The 21,349-nt window shown below is 40.6% G+C and overlaps 1 protein-coding gene across 4 annotated transcripts in view; it reads right to left on the reverse strand.

The window, feature by feature from the left end:
- Positions 1–5,845: 5,845 nt before the first annotated feature.
- Positions 5,846–21,349, reverse strand: part of CDIN1 (CDAN1 interacting nuclease 1) — a 215,832-nt gene continuing 200,328 nt past the window's right edge. For 3 of the 4 annotated variants that reach the window (XM_007097626.3, XM_042989201.1, XM_042989200.1), the window contains one exon: positions 6,988–8,164. In XM_007097626.3, the coding sequence (XP_007097688.1) occupies positions 8,035–8,164 (130 nt within the window). In that variant the 3' untranslated portion in view covers positions 6,988–8,034. Of the gene's footprint in view, positions 6,373–6,987; positions 8,165–21,349 lie in introns of those variants that run through there. The other variant, XM_042989197.1, reaches the window with a different exon arrangement.

Consider the following 21,349-nt stretch of genomic DNA (forward strand, 5'->3'; position numbering starts at 1 on the left):
GAAAATCAAGATGTGTATTTCTATTCAAATTAACAAAGTATTTTTCAGCTTTTACCTACTTATCTGTCAAGTGCAATGGTCATTATTTAAGCTGCTAGAATAAACTGACACAATTAAAAGGTTTTAGGAAAATGATTTATGGCTTAATGATAAGTATATTAACCGAAGGTACATTACTAGGTAAAGCATACCCATCTCCTTTATCCTGGAAAGTATTTTAACATTTTTTTTGGGGGAGCATGTTTTAAAACAAATATAACAAATACATGGGGCGCCTGGGTGGCTCAGTCGGTTAAGCGTCCGACTTCAGCTCAGGTCACGATCTCATGGTCCGTGAGTTCGAGCCCCGCGTCGGGCTCTGGGCCGATGGCTCAGAGCCTGGAGCCTGCTTCCGATTCTGTGTCTCCCTCTCTCTCTGCCCCTCCCCCATTCATGATCTGTCTCTCTCTGTCTCAAAAAAAATAAAAGTTAAAAAAAAATTAAAAAAAAGAAAACAAATACACAATCACTACCTTATAGAAATGCATTGTACTATGTAGTAAATTGATACCCAGATGATATAAAGACCATGAAAGAGAAGGCAGGCACATTCTGCAGCTGACCTTGAAACCCCTGCCTGGTTTTACTGAAAGCAAAAGAAAACACCCAAGGAGCATGTCAAACTACCTAATAGAATATATCCTCAAATCTGAAGATCCTTATGCAGACTAAATGCATAGGGACCCCGCGTTTTTTCATCAATAATGTCACTTAACTTTCACTCCTTACTGAAACAAACAACTATCCATGGCCTTCTGTTTATCTTGAGTTTTTAAGTCATTTTTCTATTGACATATTTAGCTTATATAAATTACTGAACAGACTTGAGCCACAGATAGTTCACTTGGTGTCATAGACCCAGTGGAAAGGAATACTGCTTGTTTTATTGCTCAGACTGATACACAAGATTATGAGTTCTTTTCCAAATGCTTTGAGTTTATTTATACTTGCACTAAATATGAATGGCCTAGGGCAGATATTGGAAATATGTGGCATCTATGTGATCACTACCCACTTCAAAAGCTAGTGCACATAACTGATCATACCCTTATTTCCTGATGAGCTGAACTGGGTCTCAGGACCCTTAGCAAACACAGCCAGCATAAACAGTGAACTAGTTGCTGTCCAGATTCTAGAATTAAAATAGCTTATTAAAAACCTCAAAGGTTTGTTTCTTTCCTAATTACACTGTGACTGACTTTTCTGAACATTTCAAGCCTTTTTCATTTTGATAATGATTTTTTTTTTTAAAAGAAGGACCTTTTATTGGGTCTTTTAAAATTCCCCACAGTACTGAAACACTTTTAAATATACATTAGAGACTCAATAAATATTTGTGTTTTGAATAGCCTAAATGCTAGAAATAGATGACAGTTATCACATAGAAACAGAGGAATATCACAGAGGTAACTGGGTGTCTGCTCTCCAGATACTCATGGAAGGAATCGTGCACCAGTTTTTGGCCCTAACGCATTAAGTCCTGGGAAACTGGCAAAGAAATGTGAAGTTCCAATTCCTTTGGTATTGTAAGTTTCCAAAATATGAGGAAATGTGTCAAATGTCTATGGCTTTCAAATGATAATATACTCTGACTTAATGACTAAGAGCAATGCCCACTGAGCAGTTCACGGACAGTGTCTCTTCCAAGTCAGATCCTGTTGGCAAATGACCAAAGAACCCTTCTTTCCTGATCCAGTCAGCCACTCCTATGGCCCGGAAGCACTTTGCCCATGAACTCAGTATTCTAAAAGTGAGCAGTTAGAAGTACCATTTGCAGCTAATCTAAGAATTCCACTGAATATCCCAAAATTTGTGTTGGAAACACATTGGCACTTTGACTTGATTTCAGAGGAAACTTTTTTTTAATTAAATTTTTTCAATGTTTATTTTTGAGAGAGAGAGACAGAGAGACAGGGAGGGAGGGAGGGAGGGAGAGAGAGAGAGGGGCGGAGACACAGAATCCGAAGCAGGCTCTAGGCTGAGTTGTCAGCACAGAGCCAGAGGCAGGGCTCAAACCCACAGAACGCGAGATCATGACCTGAGCTGAAGTTGGATGCTTAACCAACTGAGCCACCCAGGCACCCCCAAAGCAAACTGTTTCTTAAATCTTGAATAGAAATGTAAAGATAAATATACCTTAAGCCTAATTTTTTTAAAAAGAGAAAGTTAAGAATTGTAAGTGTTCTAGTTTCTTTAGCAATATATTGGAAAAGCACCGCACTAAGGCCAACTTGAAAGTAAACACAATGAAATCACATGAACTCCCCTTAAAACTAGTATGCATTCTAGAATACTCTGGTTGATGGGAGTTTCCAAATACTTTATTCATACTTAAATTTTTTTCAATTAATTTTTTGAATGTTTATTTTTGACAGAGAGTGCATGCGAGCATGAGCAGGGTATGGGCAGAGTGACAGGGGGACAGAGGATCTGAAGTGGGTTCTGTGTTGACAGCAGACAGCCTGATGTGGTGTTTGAACACACAAACCCCAAGATCACGGCCTGAGCCAAAGTCTGATGCTCAACCGACTGAGCCACCTAGGTGCCCCAGTAATTAATACTTTAACACTTACATATATGATGCTTTGCTGATTCCAGTTAACAGTTTTAAGCTGAAGATGACAGTTAAAAGCTTCCATTTTTTCAACTCAAGTGAATGAGAACATACTTAGTGTACGTGTAGTCATTCATTTGTTCATTCAATATATATTGAGCACCTCTCTGTGCCAGGAACTCTGTTAGCTGCTGGGGGCTAGTGCAAAAACAAGACAGATACAGTTTCTACTCTATGGAGCTTATAGTCTATTTGGAAATCTCACCATTAAGTAACAACAGGAAGAAGTAAGTCAACAATTGAGACAAAAGGTGCCTCCATCTCTCAGTTTACCTACAAAACTGGCTTCCTGTACAGGTGGTTTGGATTATGTAAATTCTGATTTGCTGTATACGAGAAATTTCCATTAAAACCTAAAAATACATAAAGTCTACTAGAAACACACTAAGTAGTTCTTTCTGAATGTATCTGTGTTGAATGAACGTAAAAATAACAAAAGCTTTTTTTTTTTTTTTTAAAGAAAAATACCTTTAACCAAGGCAGTTTTCAGGGGAATTCATGACCGCTTTGGGTTAATGGTCATTAGCTTCATGTTCAGCCCTCAATTAAACTCTGAACTTCAATTGTTATTACTTAATTGACTTGGTTATATTTCATGTCGGCATCTCACAATGACCTTCCTTTTAAAAAATAAAAATTACGTTGGCGTAGCACCATGGGTCTTTGGCTGAGCCTGACATTGTTGCAGGCCCACACTGTTTTATATATGGTTGAGCCTCGAATTTGCTTAGGTTTGCTATCACTAGGGTACCTCCCATCATCCTTGCCTTTGAACTGAGACAGCTCTAGATAAATCCAAGTGATGAGGGAAAAGGAATGAAAAACAAAACCCATCGGTTGCCATGATTAAGATGCAAAATAAATCCATAGATAGACACTTGATTCCAAGCACAGGGAGTTAGTCTTAATACCTTCACTATCACAATATTACATGATGCATATTTTAAAATGGTACTGTATCTTTTCCTTACAAGTGACTCCAAATGTTTAGTTGTTCCAGTTAACCAGATGAAAACTTCAATCTCCTTTATTTACACACAAAACAGTAAGATCAAGTTGGATTTATGTAACTAATGAGATCGATTTTTAACAAGTAGGTATGATGCCAAGCTCTAACTATGCTGTACTAACTGAAATGAATTAAGGCATCAAATGAGCATTTCCCCTCCCCCTGTATTGTGGAAAAGTTTTAAAAGTCTTTTTGAAGTACTTTGATCAAGCTTTGAAATCATTTTAGTGGATTACTATTGTATGAAAACTATAATTTATTGTGCTTGACCTAAGCAGCTCTTTGTCTCACAGCCATATTCAAAACAATAGCAGGAAAGTGAAAACCACAAGGGGAACCCAAGCTGTTCTGGTTATTATTTCATAATTCCATCTTCCTTATTTAATCTTTGGAATCCAGGCATGTTCTTAATAAAAGATCATGTTTACCTTATATGGGAAGGTTCGTTTGGGGCAATACAATCAGAGGGTCCAAACTTTGTCATTGTCACCCTTCCTTTACCTAAGAGTGACCTTACATACACATTCAGAGAAGTGCTTCGCTATAAATGGAGACATTGCAGGCAGACTCGTCATTGTTTGCCTTTCGGTTTCCTCTCTCGTTAAGCTAACTTTGCTCCTTTACCCTCATCAAGAATGTCCCGGGGCACCTGGGTGGCTCAGTCAGTTAAGCGCCTGACTCTTGATTTGGGCTCATGTCATGATCTCGCGGTTTGTGGGTTTGAGCCCTACACAGGCTCTGCACGGACAGTGCAGAGCCTGCTTGGGATTTGTCTCCCCCTCTCTCTGCCCTTCCCTTGCTTGCTATCTCTCTCTCAAAATAACAAAAATAAAAACTTGGGGGGGGAGGGGTGGAAAACAACGTCCCAATTGTGGGATTTTCTCCTCCTATCCCTGCCACAAAGTATTTCTACTCTGAGAAGACTTGCTCCCAGCAGATCACATGGAAAATGGCTAGCCGCTCCCAAAGATGAACAAGCTAGGAGCGTTTCTCTAGTGAAATCATATAGGTATTTTCCCATTTCTTTCAGTTTCATCCACAGACAGAATACCATCACCACCACTCAGGCCGAAAGTAGTTGTAAGCCTCACAGGTTCTTTTGGCTCCGTTTGCCACATGTCCTGATGGCCTAAACCTCACATCCTGTTTGACCCTGTAAGATCTTATCTGAGAAGTTTTAGGAGTCTTCAAAGGTGTACCAGCTACCTGCTAACCCCCACCCCGAAGACCTCTGCATCAGGAGTTAGATGAAATGCATTTTGGTCTGGGGATGGTTTTCCGGAGAGAAAAAGGAGTGAGAAAATGTAGTGAGAAAGCACAGAATACATGTCCACATGGAAGGAAATTGGCAACGGTTAGTGAAGGGGAAAAAGGAGAGGGAGGAGGTGGGTGAAGAGAAGCAGCCTATGAAGACACTAAGCATTTAAATCGGTTAAAACACTAGGTCTGTAGCGGGTTGCATGTTAAAAAGAGCAGACACCTAAGGTATCTCGGTTCCACAGGGCCAAGCAACAGCACGTGGAGCTCTCGGAGAGGCGAGTGGATGAACCGTTCACTTGGGTGCCGTGTGCTAATTAGCGTGGCCCACCAGGGACCATTTAAGTGAACGACCTCATCCAGGGCTCTAAGCAATCCCCTCCCGGCCTGAGTTAATGCACCCCCCAAAGACCAACCATTTATCATCCTTTCCAGGATGGAACCAAGGCTTGCTGATAATGATCAGGTACATACACCTATAGTTAAAAGAAAATTGTTTCCCCTGGAGATCCAGCTTTCTGCTTTGGACCCCGAAGCTTTTCCCTTTAGGAGTGTTGAGAAGAGCTGACATACACCTCACTAGAAGGCAGATGAAAGAAAAAAAATCTCACTTTTTGGGGGGGGGGGGCGGTAAGGGTAGAAAGGAGCCTATGAAGTCACCTTAAGTTATCCGTGCTAGGTCAGCTTTGCACGGAGCTGATCCCTTGCCACACTTCACATGGGGTCTTTGTGACAGCAGACGCCTGGCAAGTCTCTAACCACCGGAGAGAACATCATTTCGTTTTACATTGTCCGCACACTCCTGCTTTTTTCTGCGTTGGCATAATTCATTACTGCAGTTTGCAGAATGCTCCATCAAACAAGATTTGGCTTTAATGTTAATGTTCTAATGACGACGACAACAACAAAAAGCATCCTGTCTACTTTCCAGGGCCGTTTTTATTGTCTTAACCAAAAAAACAAACAAGTAAACAACACATACCGGTTTAACACAGATAAAGATTTCTACCATAAAAGGAAAAAGAACAAGGAGGCTTGGAGTTTCCTATTTGGGAACACTACTCTTGTCTCCCTATACCCTTCCAGCTGAAGAGTGGTAGACAGAATAATCACATTCGTTTCAGGTGGGAAAAAAACTTAGTTTTGAAACTTGAGAACTTTATCATCCTATGTATGGCTTACTGGTCTTGTTCCCATGTTGAAGGGCCACATTTTAAGACCTTGTTCATCAACAGGAGGTGGTGCCGTTGCCAGAGAATACCAGTACCTTCTTATAACACATTATGTCAGGGCACCAGGTATAAGCAGGAATACGAAATGCAAGCACCTCTTCTATTTTTTTAAATTTATTTGTGCGCCCTCATCATAAATTTGTTTAATGCAAAACCAACAAATCCTTGACAAGGGTTTAACAGCCTTTTCAACATCTGTGCAGATGAAATGTAATTCGTTCCTAAAGAAGAAAAAAGCAGTTTAGAGCATGCCACGAAAACGGTTTCTTAACAACAGTGTTTAAGTGTGTACATGTGTGTGTGTGCACGCGTGTGTGCAAAGACAGCAATAGTTTCAGATGATTCTATTTCACTCCCAAAACCTGCGTGATAATATTACACTGACACACAAGTCTGCCACAGAGACCTCCTTCCCATTTCATTTTCCTCCTTTTTTGTGGAATGCAACCCACTACAGAGTTAAAATCCACACGTCTGGGCCGGACGTGTTTGTGTCTCTCAAAAGGAAAGGCAGCTGGCAGACTCATTTGCAAACCTTCTTAGGTACAAAATTAACAGGGCGCAAATGGTGGATTTTGTCTTTTGAAAGAAGCAAGCCATGTATATAACTTAGAGGTGGTTGCAGAAGTTCTATTTTTGTTAATATTTCCCAATTTCATCTGTTCAATATTATAAAAGATATATTTTCAACATGGGGACAAGTCTTTTATAAATACATTTTCGGGTATAGATAAGTTTTTAACCTCTCAATAGATAGGTTTATAATGAATTTATTGATGTTTTGCTTTAAATCGAAATTTGGTTAGCCGTGTAAAAACTGAGTAGATAAAAGCAAACAAACACAAAATCCCTTTTATTTGGCCTATTTGGAAAACACTCTAGGCTTATTTCTGGTACACTTAATTCGTTCAAAGCTGAACATTTCTAATGCCTAAATTATCTGATTGTTATGTAATTATTATGTCATATAAAATGCAGATACAAAGCCGTGCACAGAATGTGCTTTTAAAAAATTGTACGCATAAAAATACTGACTACCATTCATACTGACAAGTAGCCGTGTCTAAAAATAAACTATTGCCCAGGCTGGCACCATGCTTCAATGGTCTCCCTTTTGCCCCCAGTCCAAAGGAGTGTGGTTTCCAGACACAATGTAACCAATACTTTTACATGAGATAAATGTAAAATCTTTGGTGTTCAAATAAGTATCATCAAAAGAGGAAATTCTCATCAAGTATATTTTTTCAGCGTGGCTCAATGCCAGGGAAGTCAGGAAACCGTAAAGACTGGACAAAACAAGCAGAGGCTACCGTCGAGGTCTACTGGAGCCTGGCAGGTGAGAGCAAAAATCTAGTTTCAGCCTCCATGTCTTCCAATCTGCTATGGTTGTGCTAGATTATTCCGTGATGGTAATTTAACACTGGGGACCTGTGAGAGTATGTGAAGACATCGGAGGGAGGTGGGGAGGGAGAAAGAATGAATAGAGGCTTAGAAAAAAAATAAGGGGGTGGTTCGGGAACTGGGAGGAGAATTGAAAAATCACACCTTTCAAGTCTCCACATTTCTTCTTTTGTTCAGTATGAGCAGAAACCATCCGGAAGGAAGAAAGATTATGACTATCTATAAACTAACTGTTTGACAGAGACAGAAATGCTGATAATGAGTGGGTTGTGTCTGTAGTTCTTGGCTGTTCACATCAGCAAGGGATGAAGGAAAACAGAAACTCTTGATATGTTTGTCTAAAGAGGTAGTGGCGTGGCCACGGGCAGCCCGAGTTCAGCTCAAGTTCAGGGCAGATGGTGCCAGGAGTTTACATTGCAGGAAAGTAAAATTGCTTCCGGATTCACCTTTTCCTCCCGGCTTCTCTTCCAGGACCATCGGGGTCAAGCTAGGCTATGGCATAAGGTGACAATGTCCGTGGGGAAACAGGCTTTGAGCAGGATGCCCCTTTCCCGGTTACAGTCCAGTTCCTGGATAAAGCCGTACCAATAGATGACTAAGCCCGGCCCAAATCTGCAAAAACATGAGAAAATAACATGTGTGTTGGATCAACAGAATTCTCAAGAATGGTCATCTCTGAAGCATTGCGATGATGATTAAGGGGCATCATTTCACAAAGTTTTTGTTTTGGTTGCTACTATTGTGGCCGAGGGTGGAACTTCTAGCAAGCAGCGGGCTTACTTTAATACAAGTACTACTACAATCTCAGAGTTATTACCTTTCAAGGAACCTGAAGTATTGCATATACATGCACGACCCTCATCACTTTTCAGTAAGGTGATATCAACTTGGGTTGATGTGAGTACCTAACTGAGGAAGGATAAAACTAGACTCTTAACAGCGACGGTTTACTGTTGGGGAGCACCACACTTGGGATTTTATCTCCTAATGTTACCTTATCTCCTAACCTACTTTCAACCAAGGGGAAAACAAAAGGAATAACGTAAAAGTAGAATAGGTCAAGGTCCTCTTCTGGCTAGAATGCTCTATGCACATACCAATGGGGCCAGAGGTCCCTTTGGTCATCTCCTCTCTCAACTCCTTAAAAAGCAAACAAAAATCCAGATGACCACTGGGATCCCTCAGATAGACGTTATCCCTGACCCTTCGTGTCTGCATACAGTCTCTAAATATGAGCACGGCGTGAAATTTGGTCATAGGTTCTTATCATGAAGATGATGGATCACGTCATGTACACCATGAAGTATAGACAGATGTTGGCTTAAATCCTCAATCTTTCTAAGTTGTGCCTCCAAATTATCTCCAATTTTTGTTAGTTGCAGACTCAGGAAGTAACCCTGTAGAAGACTTCACCCATCAGGAAGTTGAGACCTTTAGGCTGGGTTCATAAAGATGTAATCACGATCAATCACTGTGCACACAGACATGTTTTGCCCATCAGTTTCACCTTTTTTTTTTTTTTTTCTACCGAGAGTACTTAATTAAAGGGCAGCACTACTTTTGGTGTCATGTTGCAGGAATTTTACAGTGAAATCATAAATTATGAATGTTGGGTTAGTAAAAGGATGTCTAAAAACAGAACTGCTTTCTGTATTCTGACATTACAGCAGGCTGAGCCACGTTAGGCCAAAGAGCTTTTTTCCTTCTGTGATTTATTATATGCTGTAGTGTACTTGCCAAAACTAATAGCCCAAGATGGGCTGCAAGATACTATATGCACAGGAACAAGTTCAGTTGGGTGTCACAGAACGGTAGCCAAGTTGTATGCAAGGTTAATTGAACCTTTTGGGCAGAATGGCAACTCATCTACTGATGAGTGGCTCCAGGGGACATAGGAGATGTGTACAGTGGGGCGGCCTTGGAGCACTAGACTCGATGGTATTTACCTGCCATTGGGGGCTGGCTTCAGAGAGGCTTGCTGAGACCTTACTTCCAGTTAACTGGGGGGTTTCTTAGCAACTTGTAGTAACAATTGTTTGCAACTGGAACATATACCATTTGGTATCTCTATCTTACAAAAAGCTCTGGTTACTATCAAAAGATCTCAGATTTGTCACAACAAGCCTGGCAAGGGCGGGAAGATCTACAATTTTGTGTCTGTGAAGCCTCGAAATTTCCTATCAGTGAAGCAGCCCTGGGTCACAGGGCTCTACAGACCTAACACTGAGCTCAACACATTCCTCCGCTGTCTTACGCAGCCATTCAGGAGACCATGATGTTCTTTAGAAAGGCACTAATATTTTTACAAAGGGAGAAAAAAAAATGATCTAACCAGTCATGGAAAAGAACAAAAGAATATATGGAGGTCATAAACAACAAGCTCAGTGTTTTAAAGATTTAATAAAACAAAAACACATACCACCAAGCACTGAGAGAGCAAGAGTAGCCTACACTTTCCCTGAACAGCTAAATCATATGCCAAAGGACACGAAGCATGACAGCTCTTTACGAAAATGGCATTTTCCGGGCAGAAAAGCCAGGCTGGGGAACACCTCAATGCCCAAGAAAATGGACTTGTTTCTCTTTTGAGGCAACAGAGGAAATCTGCAACTGGAAAAGGTATTCCAAGACTGTGAATCTGAACATTTCGCTGTAGTGGTTCACTACTAGGACTCCCTGAAGGTAGTATCACTGATCTAGAAATTCCTTTCAGAATATGTGAATAGTGACACTTCAGAGGAGTCTGCTGTCTGAGTCTTTGTTTCTTAGCTTTTGGATGGAATTATGTTAACTTAGGCACTATTAGCCCTCTCATGTGGCTCAAAAGTTCTGATAACGTGTGCTTAATTAAAAACAAAGCAACACAACTTCTCTTTGTAAGTGGCAATTGGCAGGTAAAGGCTGTCCAGTTAGGTGTTCTTTGAATGAAAAAACAGGAACTTATTGGGTGACAAATTTGGACACTGAATGACAGAGCACGATTTGGCCTTGTTCCGGATACCTACTTTAGTGTATTTCTTTCTCCAATAATTCAGGATCCAGAGATTATCAAATGCTGGCAAGATAACCTTCTAGCAACCTATCTGTTTATGAAGAGGCTGACCACATTAAGCAACTTTATAGAGTCAATTTTCCTTGGTTATCTGAACCAACAGAAGGGAACATTTTGGTTGATAATTTGAAAAACCAAGCAATCCAAGTCTAGCATTTCCAATCCAAGGTGTAAACCGGGGAGAAAACAGGACCTAGGACATTTTTTATGTAGGTCAAGTACATGCTCTTGGGTTGAATGATTTCATCTCTTTGATGCCTGTTCCCATTTATTGTGGCACTACTAGACAAGAATGAGATCACTGCAAAGGCAAACATAACCTTTGTGACCAATAAAAATCAAAGAGACTGTTAATGGCATTTAAAAGAAAACAGTCTCTGGGTCTAAGGGAATGTGCACAGCAGAGGGCTGGTCTGCTACTGCGATGGCAGCCCTCCCCACCAGCCGGAGGAGACACTCTGGAATGGGGTGTATATGGGTATCTGAGTTGTCTCCGTAAACACATTTCAAGATGGACTCTAATTTTCAGTTTACTACACTCATGGTCCAGTGACAACATCAAAGACTCCATCCAAATGGATTTTAAAAACTCTCGTGGAGCAGAGACTGAGAACTCAAGTGACTTTTACAAAAGTAATTTTGTTTGCAAGTAAAATACCGCCACATTCGCAAAAACAAATACCTCCTGACACAAATGGGAGGTCAAAGTCCCAGGACAGACCTCAAGAGTACGTATGAAAGATGAAGTTCCTCGTAAGTAACAACCTTACAAATCCATTTGAAATGCATTTCTCTGGTTCCCTTTCATTGCAGAGTATTTAGAGAAATTCAACAAGAGACTGTGGAGTGAAAGCTGGGGACCCTTTGGTGGTTTTTGTGCATAGGTGTCTCCCAGGCATTATCTATTTCACCACTTGTCTCTGCTATATGGTGATCCCGCTGAGGGAAAAAGACCCTATTTTCTCTATCCGTGTGTTCTCCAGGCCTAGCACGGTTCCTGGTGCCTGACAGTCCTGCTCAAGGACACGGTGGAGAACACCAAGTTCATAATAGGATCAGACAGCTTTGTGCCAGTCGCCCAACCAGTGGCAGTTTCCAGAGAGGCATGCTGGCAGGACTCAGCTGCTACCATGGCTTGGTGTTTTTATTAGTAACCAAGATGAGCACATAGATGGTCTATTTTGGGATCATGGGGATGATAGTAACAGTAACAACGTTAATTATCATCACTTTCAGAGCACTTGCTATGTGTTATTCTAAGCGCTTTCCACAGATCTACCCATTTAATTCTCAGGGCAACTTGATGAGGCAGGTGCAATTAATGTCCCCATTCTGTAAATGGAGAAACTGAGGCACTGAGAAATTAGCTAGTTTGCCGAAGGTCTCCTAGCTAAAAAGTGGGGGAACCTGTTTTGGAGCCCAAGGCAGTCTGGTTGCACGGTCTGTGACTGTCTCACTATGAGGTAGTGATCTAACTGGATGTCACCCTGTATGATAGACTTTAACCAGAAAAAGAGAGGAAATGCCCTTTGTACTGGTTAGACCATGCCTAGAGCGTTTTGCAGGGTTGGTGTCATGTTTTAAGAGGAGTATCTCTGGTCTGGAATTGCTCCAGAGGAGAACTCTATGATACCTGAGGAACTGTTAGAATAACTGAGTATTTGTGATGTAGAAATAAGCATGTAGGGTGAGATAACATGCTCATTCACTAGCCTCTGATTTTTAGAGCACTCCTGGGAAGAAGTGATGAGATTCACGCTGTAGCTCTTGAGCACAGACTTAGGGCCAATGTCTGAAATTTACCAAGAATTGTATATTGATTCAACCTGAATAAAAAGTTTCCTACAGATGTAGCTTTTGACAACATGGAGTGAGCTGCCTTACAAATGAGTGACAGTTCTGTGACTGGATCTACTAAATTGAAGCTGAACTTCTATCTATTGAAAAAAATAAATAGAGCCAACACATGAGTTTTTTAATACAAAATCCTGAACACTCAGCATCTTTTGGGCAATTAGTTGATCTGGCAACAATCAGCTGGAGCTAAGTAACAGTTGCCCCCTTTGGACAAGACCTGTTTCAGGTTTGCTGCAGTCCTCCCCATTCTCTGTTAGTCCCTGATGTTAAGGCTCCACATCAGGTGCCATTTATCATCGTGCTTGTTCTGTAGACTTTAATTGTAGAGATCCATTTCTCCATACTCCTATCAAATTTGGCAAAGCAAAAGATAACCTCATGTTTCAATAAAGAATCGGAAGGGGGCATCTGGGTGGCTCCATCGGTTGAGTGTCAGACTTCAGCTCAGGTCATGATCTCGGTGTTGATGAGTTCGAACCCCGCATGAGGCTCTGTGCTGACAACGTGGAGGGTGGAGCCTGCTTCAGATTCTGTGTCTCACTCTCTCTGCCCCTCCCCGACTCACACTCCACTTCTCTAACATTAAAAAAATTCTTTTTAAGGAATGGAAGAAGCCCATTTCTTATGTCCTGCCTACTCTGTTCATTTTGTTGTCCGCTTGTCCCCATGGACAGTTGAGTTCTTGACCTCAGCCCAGAGATCTCACTCAGAGGTTCTCGAACTTGGGCCAGAAACTCTGGAGATTGTAATAGACCTGTTATGTACCTCGAGCACTATCCTCAGACAGAAAAAATAAACAGGTCTTATTTTTTAAATGCACATAAAATATTTCATTCATATGTGGAACTTGAGAAAGTCAACAGAAGACCATGGGGAAAGGGAAGGGGAAAAATATAGTTTCAAACAGAGAGGGACGCAAACCATACGAGATTCTTAAATACAGAGAACAAACTGAGGGTTAATGGGGGGAGGCCGAGGGTGGAGGGCAATATTGGTGACAGGCATTGAGGAGGGCACTTGTTGGGATGAACACTGGAAGTTGTATGTAAGCTATGAATCATGGGAATCTACACCCAAAGACAAGAACACACTGTAGACACTGTATGTTAGCCAACTTGACAATACATTATATTTGCAACCAACAATTTTTAAAAATGCACAAAAAATAGAGTTCACAGCTTTCAGTCATTATGTATTGTCTAAGTAGATGGAATCTGGAAGCACAGCTATAATCACATGGAGGATAGAAATAATTGTTTCAAGTATTTTCAAATTTGGCAAGATTGGGGGACACTGTTTTAATTGGTTATAATTTCTATAGGTGGATATATTACATACAGGTAAAAAGCATATAAAAGGGGAGTCTATTAAATGGGTAATTCTAAAGGATATTAAAAGATGTCTGAAAATACTAAGCATATTAAAGATGTCTGAAAATACAAAGATGTTTGTAAGTAACCTGTCCATGCACATAAGGTTCCTCTTCACAGTAAAAAGGGAGCTAGAAAGAATGTCATTTACGTATTGCATCGGGTCCCATTTAGAACTCACTCAACAGAGGGCAGTCTCTATCTGTAGGAAGAGAGGCACCCAAAAGAAGCATCAAACCAAATGTGGCAACAACATGAATGAAAAAAGACCCACAGGAGGGGTAGTGCTGGAGTTCTGAGCTGTAGCTAAGAGAAGCAGAAAGGTATTGTGGTCAACCAACATCTAAGGTGACCTCAGTGATTCATGGCTCTGGGGATCACGCCCTTGTATAATCCCCTCTCCCCCTTGAATGTTGGCTGGAACTAGGGATTTGCCTCTAACAAAACAATGTAGCAAAAGTGATAAGAATTCTCTTGTGATTAGGTTACAAGAGACTGACATCCATCTTTGCTACAAGACACTCTCTTGCCTTCTCAACTTGCATACTTTGATGAAACAAACCGTCATTTGGGAGAGGCCCACGTAGCAGGGAATTGAGGGTGGCCTGTGGCCAAGAGTCTGAGAGGAAGGGACAACAGCTCCTGAGGAGCTGAATCCTGCCAACAACCACTGAGCGAGTTTGGGAGTGTACCTTTCGACAAACCTTCAGATGAGACCACACTCCCTGGGCCAATGTCTTGAATACAGCCTGTGAGAGACAGGGAAGAAGAAAACCCAGCTAAACTATGCCCATATTCTTCAATCACAGGGAGAGTGAGGTAACAAATGTATGTTAACTCCTTTAGTTTGGGGGTAGTTTGCTATACAGCAATACACACACACACCGGACTAGTTAAATACCCTTCTTCACATATGCAGTATGGAAAGTCCTGGTGGCTTTTTATACTAGTTACACTTTAACCCAGAATCTAAAGCAGAAGGCATTACTGAATGAGATTATCAATAAGTAGCAGCTCTTCATCAAGACTGGTCAGTTTTTTAAAAATGTTTATTTTGAGAGAGAGAGAGAGAGAGAGAGAGATAGAGCACAAGGTGGGGAGGAGCAGAGAGAGAAGAAGAGAGTGAATCTCAAGCAGACTCTATGCTGTCAGCAGGCACTCCAAGGCTAGTAACTTATCAAGCAGATCTGCACTTTTATACTAATGGAACTTCTTGGCTCCTAACTTAGACTATACCAATACCTCTGCCTGTTATTTATTTAGGACACTGGGGTTACCCAAGGATGTATAGAAATCATATATAAAATGAAGAATTCTGGACATTTTCTCCAGTGCTGTGGTTTTTTCCCCTCGAGTTAGAGAGAGAGAGAGAGAGAGAGAGAGAGAGAGAGAGAGAGAGAGAGAGAGAGAAATGTGTGTGAGCTGGGGGGCGGGGGGGGGGGAGAGAGAGAGAGGGTGAGAAGAGAACCTTAAGCAGGCTCCATGCTGTCAGCCCAGAGACCGATGAGGAGCTCGATCTCACCAACTGCAAGATCATGACCTGACCCTAAATCAAGAGTCGGGCGCTTAATGGACTGAACCACCAGGCGCCCACCAGCGCATGGTTTTGGTGTTGGTTGGTTATTGGGCTTCTGAAGCTGCAAACATGAGGGACAGAGATAGGGTGTGAGAGGCTGGTTACAGGTAGAATACTTGCCAGTCAAGGTGAGTGACTGCTGACAACTAGAGAAGAGACATTAAAAACCTCCAATTATGGCAATCTAATGCTGTTTGGTGCTGGGGTCAATAGACTTTGTCAATTACGGGTGCTGAGGACAGTCCAGGATAAATCAGTGGTTAGGTTTTGTTACATTAAGAGCAGGGCAACCTGTAATAGATTTTTAAAAGACTACCACCAAGAATGTTTTACAAATGGTAGTGCAGTGAGTGAATTCTTAGTATTCCTGAAGAATTTAGCTATTCTCAGTCACCTAGGATGGCAGAGTACAGATGTTGGACAGAACATGAGTTACAAATCATGTCTTTCGCTGCACGATTTTCTCTGTGAGAAACTCAGAGGTATGGACAGAAGATTTGGGCCCACATTCAGGAAGGACTTGCTTACTCTTTCTTAGCTATGAAAAAATACACCCCCTTTCCTTTCCATATCCTTACACTATTGTTTATAAAGCAGGCATTTCTTGGATGGTATCTTTACTTGTGGAGAAAAGGGAAGAAGATGAAGTGTCTATTGTCAGACCTCTTTACGCTTCTTCAGAGAGTGCTGAAATCAAAGGTAGATGCAGAAATTCAGAGATACCTAGATACCGTTTTGCTTAAGTTGGCTCCAATAAGTAACTCCCTGGTTGGTTTCCTGAAGCCTTTGTAGCTTCTAGGTCTCTACAGATTCGAGAGAGCCCTTGACCAGACATTACGTCTACAAAGGTATTGTCTAAATACATATATAAAGGGGCTCCTGTCTGGCTCAGTAGGTAGAGCATGCAACACTTGATGTCAGGGTTTTAAGTTCGAGCCCCACATTGGGTGTAGAAATTACTCAAAAATAAAATGTTAAAAAAATACAAATATAAAACGATCTGATTCCAATAACCAACACAAAAGAGGTAACAAACATTTATGGCACTTGTTAAGCACCCGGCAGTGTTGTAAGCCCTTTTATGCATACAGATTAATTTGATATTCCCAAGCAACCTGGGATTGTCCGCATTCTACAGAGGAAAACTAAGAGGCACAAAAAGGAGGCTTTGAACTTCAGCAGTCTGGCTGTAAGGCTTGTAACCACTACCCTTGTCTTTATACACCCATTTCAATAGTCATTCAACTTTGAGAAGTATTTACAACACCTGCAAAAGACGAGCAGGGCCCTGGAAGGCAGGCGACTAATCAAAAGCCCAGTATATGAGTTGAGATTCACCTGTCTACAAGGAATAATTCTTCAAGTGTGAAGTCAATAGTTTCACACTAAGAAGTTTATCCAGCTACTCATTTCGATTTAAGTGTCACCGTGTTTGGGAAGTATATGGAAAAGCAGCTTATAATTCAGGTAAAGAAATTAAAATGATTACTTTTGAGGGAGCATATTTAAAGCATCTGACAATCAGTAAACTGGGGAACGGAAATTACCAAATCGCTGCATAAAGTTCGGAGAAGAGAAATGTTTCCCTCCCGTGAGGGGATTCAGAAGTTATGGGGCAGAATCTAAACATGAGCAAAGAGGAGTAAATCCAGAACACTGCCGCAGCCTGTTCATGGAAATGGAAATAAACAGCTGGAATAAGTTACGAGGAAAACTGAGGGAAGCAACAGGTCTAAGTGAGCATATCAGGTGGAGATTTGTCTTCCCAGAAAAGGTTCAGACTTGCTAAGCAGGGCTGATGCAGTGAACCCCAAAGGCCCATCTTTGCTTCTAAAATACCTCTAGTATAGACACGTAGCTTATGATTGTGGCACTAACTTGTCTCATCTGTGTTTGTCTTCAGCTCTATGAGAAAAATCACTACACATTTTTTAAAGAATCAGGAGGCTTTTTTTAATTTTTTTTTTTTAATATATGAAATTTACTGTCAAATTGGTTTCCATACAACACCCAGTGCTCATCCCAAAAGGTGCCCTCCTCAATACCCATCACCCACCCTGCCCTCCCTCCCACCCCCCATCAACCCTCAGTTTGTTCTCAGTTTTTAACAGTCGAATCAGAGGCTTTTTATGTCTTTTGGCAATACAGTGTAAAAGGCAAGGGTCGTGGAATTCATATATGATCACAAAATTTGCCTGGGACACAGAATAAGGCAAACTCGTGAGATTGATCTAATACTCCTCTTAATGAGCTGAATCACCATGATTACATAAAAAAGGATTCTTGGGGTGCCTGGGTGGCTCAGTTGGTTAAGCATCCAACTTTATTTAGCTCAGGTCATAATCTCGCGGTCAGTAGTTCGAACCTCACGGCGGGTTCTGTGCTGACAGCTCGGAGCCTGGAGCCTGCTTTGGATTCTTTGTCTCCCTCTCTCTGCCCCTCCCCCTGGTCGTACCCTGTGTCTGTCTCTCTTTCCCTCTCTGAAAAATAAACATTAGAACAAAGGAAGAATTCTTGATGCACTAGGGTTCTAACAATACAAATCTGGATTGACACAAGTTTTAATTGAAAGATAACAGGACTGTGGAATGATTTGATGAGTTACTCATGTTTCTTGTTCATGAGAGTCTTCAGTAATAAAAACAAAACAATTTTATTGCTTGAAATCTTTGTTTCCCACCCAAATCTTTTCCTTCAATTCACAAAAAACCCTTCTCCAAAAAGAATAGCACAGTATATGTGAAATTATACACACACACACACACACACACACACACACACACACACGTGTATAGTGTGCATACATATATTGCATGCATATATATATTACACATGTATACTATGTGTATACACAGTTTTTCTCCTTTTGAGTTGCTGTGTGGGCTCTGGGAGATATTCTGAGGATGTGTGCAGGCATGTGGCTGTTGGAAGTCAATTGTTTCACCATCAAAAAGACTTGCATGTGGTTTTTATGAAGGATGAATTCTCAAACATGCAGCTCAGGACAGCGGAGAAATATAAAACATCTTGTAACTGTTTTAAAATAAACTCTTCCACTGTTTATTTAGTTTTAATCTGCGTGTTGTAGATTGGTTATGCACTTGTTAATCACTGTTGTATGTATCTCCAGACAGAGTTGTAAATAACTTTTCAGTCCAAGTGAAATATGCTTGCACATGTTTATATGCAAAGTATGTATTTATGCCTATGTGTAAATATGTGTACAATAATAATAGATTAGTGATCATGTAATATAGTATCCTAAGGTTCTGGCACTATGGTCAATTTAATGTACGATGCAAATACGCTTTCTGTAGTTTCTAGAGATGAAATAAAAATCTAACTTGGTTGTTTCATTTACTTTTTTTTTTTATTTGCCTGGAAGGTCTGTGTTTGTAAAATGAAATGAACAAAGGAAGAGAACCCTAGTTAGGAATGTTCTCATTCAATTCCTAGATCCTGGTTACTACAATTGCAACTTTATCTCTTTGTAACATCAACTCACTAGAATTTTGAAAATAGAAAGGCAAAAATATAAATACTGGTTCACTTCAGGCCTTTATGCCACATAGAAAATAAACAGAAAATACATTATTTTGACGAAAATTTAAGATGTATATAAATATCCAACCACAGGCACCTGAAATTCTCCTTGATGTTTATGTAACTTGGCATTTTCATGTCGACATTAAATTGCCTGGAAAAGTGCTTAATTTCCACTCCACTTTGCCCTGTGTTGGATACACTTAGATGCCACACTTCCAGTTTCTCCAGCCTATTGTAAATTGTTACAAGAGTAAAGCAGAGATGAGTGGCATAGAATACAATAGCAGAAGCTATTTTGTTTTTAATCCGCTGTCTTTAATATGTCTTCTTGGAGACATGCTTTTACCTGGCAGTGGTGGGTCAGCTCCTCTACATTTTACCTAGTAAGAGTGTGTGCACAGGCACACACGCACACACACACACGGATCTGCATGCAAGCTTGTGTCTGTGGCTTCATAGCAGTATAGGACAGTTTATGAGGTCATGACCAATTCTGCAACTCTGTACCTGGCTCAGTGCATGACCCCTGTGCTCCAGTTCTTTTGTCTATGAAACGGGAGCTGATGAACTTTGCAACTAGAAAATAAAAGGGACCAAAAACGCAACCTGGGCATAGTTAGGTATGGGTATATGAATGATCTCATAATCTTTACCCGAAATGCCTTCTGAAGGTAACAATTTTAAGAGTTTAACCCACATTTTCTGTCATTACACAATTATTGGGCACAAGGATTCTGGAAACCGTTTCTTTTGCATGTGAGTATTGTTAAAACTTAAAAAACAAACCTATGTCCTATGTAAGTTGCCTGTGATGCATGAGGTCAGTGGACTTAGCGATTTTCCCTTAAAAGGGTTTAGTAACATTTTGCAACTCAAAGCAAAAAAACAACTATAGCTTCACAAGCTGGTGAACCTATCCTGCATAGATCACAAGTCACAGAAGACTCCTCTTCTCCTTGAATTGCTTACAACAACTCAGGTTTTAATAATGTAGGAACAAAAGCTATTCACATTTTAAGTAAAAAACAGAAGTTATCAATTGAATACAAGACATGCTAAAAGGTCCACAGCAAAAGAATTACAATGTGTTATTCTAGAAGTCTTCCCAGACAAGGAGAGTTCTCAGCTAAGTTGTATTTATTCCTCTAATGGCCCTTTTAGTTTTCTCCATTATAGATTCACCTTTTGAGGAGAGAAAGGAGAGTGGGATGAGGGGCCAGAGAGAGACTTAATGGGATGATGGAGTCAGACACATACGGAGATTACTTCATTGTGAAATTGTAGGATAAAACTTAACTCTGATAGCTCTGGTTTTTGTTTCAATTGAGGACATATGGAGTAGGCATCTTCAAACGGGAAGAGATATCAAATGCCTACACCCTAAAAGTCACAAAGGACCCAAGGTCCAGTCTACTTGGACTTTGACTTCAAGTGAGGAAACACTTCAGGGGGACCTTGGGTGCAAATTATATCTATCCACCTAGAATTTATACCCCAGCCTTCCTCCAAAAGTTGGGGTACTTTACAAAATTGTTGTGTGAGTTATTACGTTTTCTCAGTTATTTCCCCAGGGAAACATGCCAAAGGCAAACCCTTTTTTTGAAATGAAAAATCATTTCAGCTGATTTAGTGTTTGATGCCAGAGAAAGTATAATTGATATGATGACCATAATGGATAGTGATTGCCTTACTGGTAAAGCCTTGGCTGGCAGCGCCATAGTCCATTTTTGGGGTTCACCAGTTAGCCTACCACAGACTTGCTCTGGCAAATTTTGAGGTTATTTCTTAACTTTTCCTTTCTAGCTGTCTGAATATTAGACACTAGCAATGTTATAAAAGAAGGTTTTCTTACATAAATATTGCCTACTCCAAACATGCATTGTCACATAGTCTTTTATTATTAGGTAGAGGGAAAATGGGGTCTCTTCTTCCTTGGCTCAGTTCTCAAAAGATGACCGGGTAACCCAGAGTTCAGTCAGATGTTTATCTCAAGGCACAGAAAGATTTATGGGTTCTGGATATATAAAAGTCTGCTTGAAATAAAAAATTATCGGAATTTTCATCCTTGGCAAAGTCAAATAACTAAAGGATTAAGTCTGATACATGTTGCCTTATAAATCTATCATTAACCAAACGTGACACAATGCTCCAGGTATGTCAAATCCCAACTTGCTCTAAATGGGTAGTTAAAATTTTCTTACAATAAATATTTCACAAGAAAAATCTCTTTGGCTAACCAACATAGTCCTCAAAAGCAAACTTCCCAGTTTCATAGATCCACAAAAGCCAATTCTGGAAAGAGGGTTAAATTAGGAGTTGGAACCATCTAGGTCATTAGCCAAAATGGCCAGGTAATAGAAAACCATAAAACAGTACTCAGAAAATAAAACATGGAT

Source organism: Panthera tigris, chromosome B3, assembly GCF_018350195.1.
Source record: "Panthera tigris isolate Pti1 chromosome B3, P.tigris_Pti1_mat1.1, whole genome shotgun sequence".
Classification (NCBI taxonomy): Eukaryota; Metazoa; Chordata; class Mammalia; order Carnivora; family Felidae; genus Panthera; species Panthera tigris.